The sequence below is a fragment of the Temnothorax curvispinosus genome, unplaced genomic scaffold, assembly GCF_003070985.1.
Source record: "Temnothorax curvispinosus isolate PA1 unplaced genomic scaffold, ASM307098v1 QBEX01007526.1, whole genome shotgun sequence".
NCBI lineage: Eukaryota > Metazoa > Arthropoda > Insecta > Hymenoptera > Formicidae > Temnothorax > Temnothorax curvispinosus.
Genome location: NW_020217306.1, coordinates 1 through 2,564, shown reverse-complemented (window position 1 = coordinate 2,564; position 2,564 = coordinate 1). Strand labels below are relative to the sequence as shown.

At 32.3% G+C, this 2,564-nt stretch overlaps 1 protein-coding gene across 2 annotated transcripts; it reads right to left on the bottom strand.

Moving 5' to 3' along the window:
- Window positions 1-499: 499 nt before the first annotated feature.
- LOC112457133 lies at window positions 500-2,045 on the bottom strand. Of its 2 annotated transcripts, none has more exons than XM_025020033.1 (5): window positions 1,719-2,045; window positions 1,545-1,636; window positions 1,174-1,391; window positions 921-1,086; window positions 500-777 (listed from the first exon to the last, which is right to left on the bottom strand). In XM_025020033.1, the coding sequence occupies exons 3-5, from the start codon at window positions 1,369-1,371 to the stop codon at window positions 683-685; spliced, it is 459 nt and encodes a 152-aa protein (XP_024875801.1). In that variant the 5' UTR covers window positions 1,372-1,391; window positions 1,545-1,636; window positions 1,719-2,045; the 3' UTR covers window positions 500-682. The 2 variants fall into 2 exon arrangements, with proteins under 2 accessions (XP_024875801.1, XP_024875800.1); XM_025020032.1 differs by having other exon boundaries at window positions 1,545-1,610.
- Window positions 2,046-2,564: the final 519 nt, after the last annotated feature.

Genomic DNA, 2,564 nt, shown 5'->3' with positions numbered 1-2,564 from the left:
TGTAGTACACATTGTTTAGCCACAAGAACAAATATATATTATATAAAAAAAATATATATATTATATAAACTAAGTATATCAATAATAACTAAATCAGAAATTATATTATATGCTACATTATGAACTATATAAACACTATATTAATATTTTATATAAACTCTGAGGACGGACATCAGTCTTCTCAAAAACATATAAAAATGCAGAAAAAAAATTGATAAAAGTCCTCAAAATATAGTACTTCAAATAGCATTTGTCAACAAGATTTAGAGAGAGTTAAAGATTTAATCTCAAACATAAGCACAACCAGTTCAACTTATAAATATTTTGCATTTCAAACATCTGACCATTATAGAAAAGTCTTGTTACTTTAACCAAGAAATAACATAGAAGATCTCTTTTAACTTGAAGAACATTGTTTTCTTAAAAACGCCAACAAACATTATAAACTTCACAAAATTATGGCAGTAGATTATGAATTTTTTTTTAAATCGAAGACAAAACAAAAATAATAGCCTGAAAGGCACATAAATATTAAACTATGCAAAACAACTCAAACCAAAAAATAAAAGACAAATAATGGAATTCATGAGAATCACGCAAGTTTTCAATATACAAAAGCTTTTATATAAAGCTCACAAACGGTGAAGTCGAAATACAACTGTAGTCCTCCAAGCTAGTTGATCTAGTCTGACCGTTGCATGGAAGTGTTGAACCATCGTTTCATATGGTCTTCAAATACGGAAATCTGTACCTTAGGAAACTTCTTCAAGCAAACACCTATTAGAGAGAAACAAAGCAGGAGTAGTTTAATGTATGTGTATATACATAATATATATATTATATGTGTATAATATGCTTACATGAAAAAAACAAAGTTAATAAATGTGAAGATAATTGTTTAAAAACAAGATGATACTCACCTTCTACTAGATTTTTTACTTTGGACTTTTCAAAACTGAGCTTAATTCCTCCAGAACCTTTCCAACTAATGAGTCGTGCCAAGTTATTCCTAAGTAGGGTCGACAAAATAGAGTAAGTGAAGAGAGAGGTTGTCTCTCCCTTTCCCTTCCATAACAGATACTTGAGCTACAACACAAAGAAAGCCAATCAAAGTACTTAATAAACACATGTTAGTAACTGCATTATTATATATAACTGTGGTAGAAAACTCACCATATGGCCATACAATATTTTATCATCTAAATGACCATCAAAGTTTGCAAAAAATTCCTCAGTTTCCAATGGCAAGGAAGGGAACCCTTCAGGCCGATCAAAACCATCTTCATTGGGGAACAACTCGTTCAAAATTTGGGCCATCCCAATATTCTGCCAATCTATCTTGGCTGACAATTCTTGCATATAATGTAGCATTACTTGATCTTAAGGCTTACCTATCAAAAAACCACATGAATCAAATGACAGCTTTGGACTGATAGATGTAATTTGCTCATAACATAAAAAATCATCATAAAAACTGCCAATTATCAATGAAAACAATTTTCATTTCTTCAAGGATATAAGAAAATAGAGAATATAAGACTTACTGCCAGTTGATCCAGATCCAGAGATCGTTGATATGCAGCTTCTGCATCCTGTTGTTGGCCGTGAATCTATGAACAACAAAACCAAACAACCTCTAATATAACCTCATTATAACTATCCAACAGAACTTTAAGAATCGAGGGTCTAATTATTATATAGTTAGCAATTATACATACCTTCTTTAACAGAGTCGACATTTCCTTATACTTCTAGGCAAACCACGTCGAACGTTCACAACACAAAACTGGCAGCGAAAACGCGGGTAATCCGTTCTCTTCTAGATCCTTCTCTTCTGAAATTCTCACGATCTTACTCTGAAGCTCCTCGAGTGACTCTCGATCTCGATGTTATTCGATACCTTCAATATATCGATACATATATATCGATGGCGTCACAATGATGTCATTTTGACGTCACTGCAAGGAGCCTTGATGAAAAATTGACCATTTAAAGTCAAAATGACATCATTTTGACGTTTTCGTGACTTTTTGTTCTCTTTGGGTAGCTTACGAGAGCCTAAAAGACAATGATAGCTCCGCAGTCGATGCTGCTATTTATACTCCTTTCTTTCTCCGTCACGTGACTACCTCGAAAATGGCGCGTTCTGATTAGCTGCCTTCCCCAAACTTTAATGTAAGCTGCCCTCAAACTTTAATAGTAAGTAAGTATGGTTTATGAGCAGAGAGAAATAGAAAAAAAAATATTATATAAAAATAGCTCTCAAAATGCGTTATTGGAAAGTAATAGAAAAAGATGGAATATTGAAAAAATATTAAGGGTTTTGCCATACGTGTGACACGCCATTCGATTATGTTTATCTATTTGTTTTTCTATTCTGCAAGCTTACTATTTAAAATTATGAAAATAATTAAAGGTAATCATAAAAACTTGTATGAATATTAGTAATGATTGCAGTACCTTATGTAGAACGTTATCTCAAAATGCCGCGAGTTTTTACAAACGAAAAACACACGGATATTTATTTTGTGTATGGTTTATGTGCAGGGAATCTGAGAACTTCC

Coding starts and splice junctions, on each gene's coding strand:
- LOC112457133 (XM_025020033.1), bottom strand. CDS start 1,371: ATGCTACATTATATGCAAGAATTGTCAGCCAAGATAGATTGGCAGAAT. Junction 1,087..1,173: donor AAATATTGTATGGCCATATG/GTGAGTTTTCTA, acceptor TTTGTGTTGTAG/CTCAAGTATCTGTTATGGAA. Junction 778..920: donor AGTAAAAAATCTAGTAGAAG/GTGAGTATCATC, acceptor TCTCTCTAATAG/GTGTTTGCTTGAAGAAGTTT.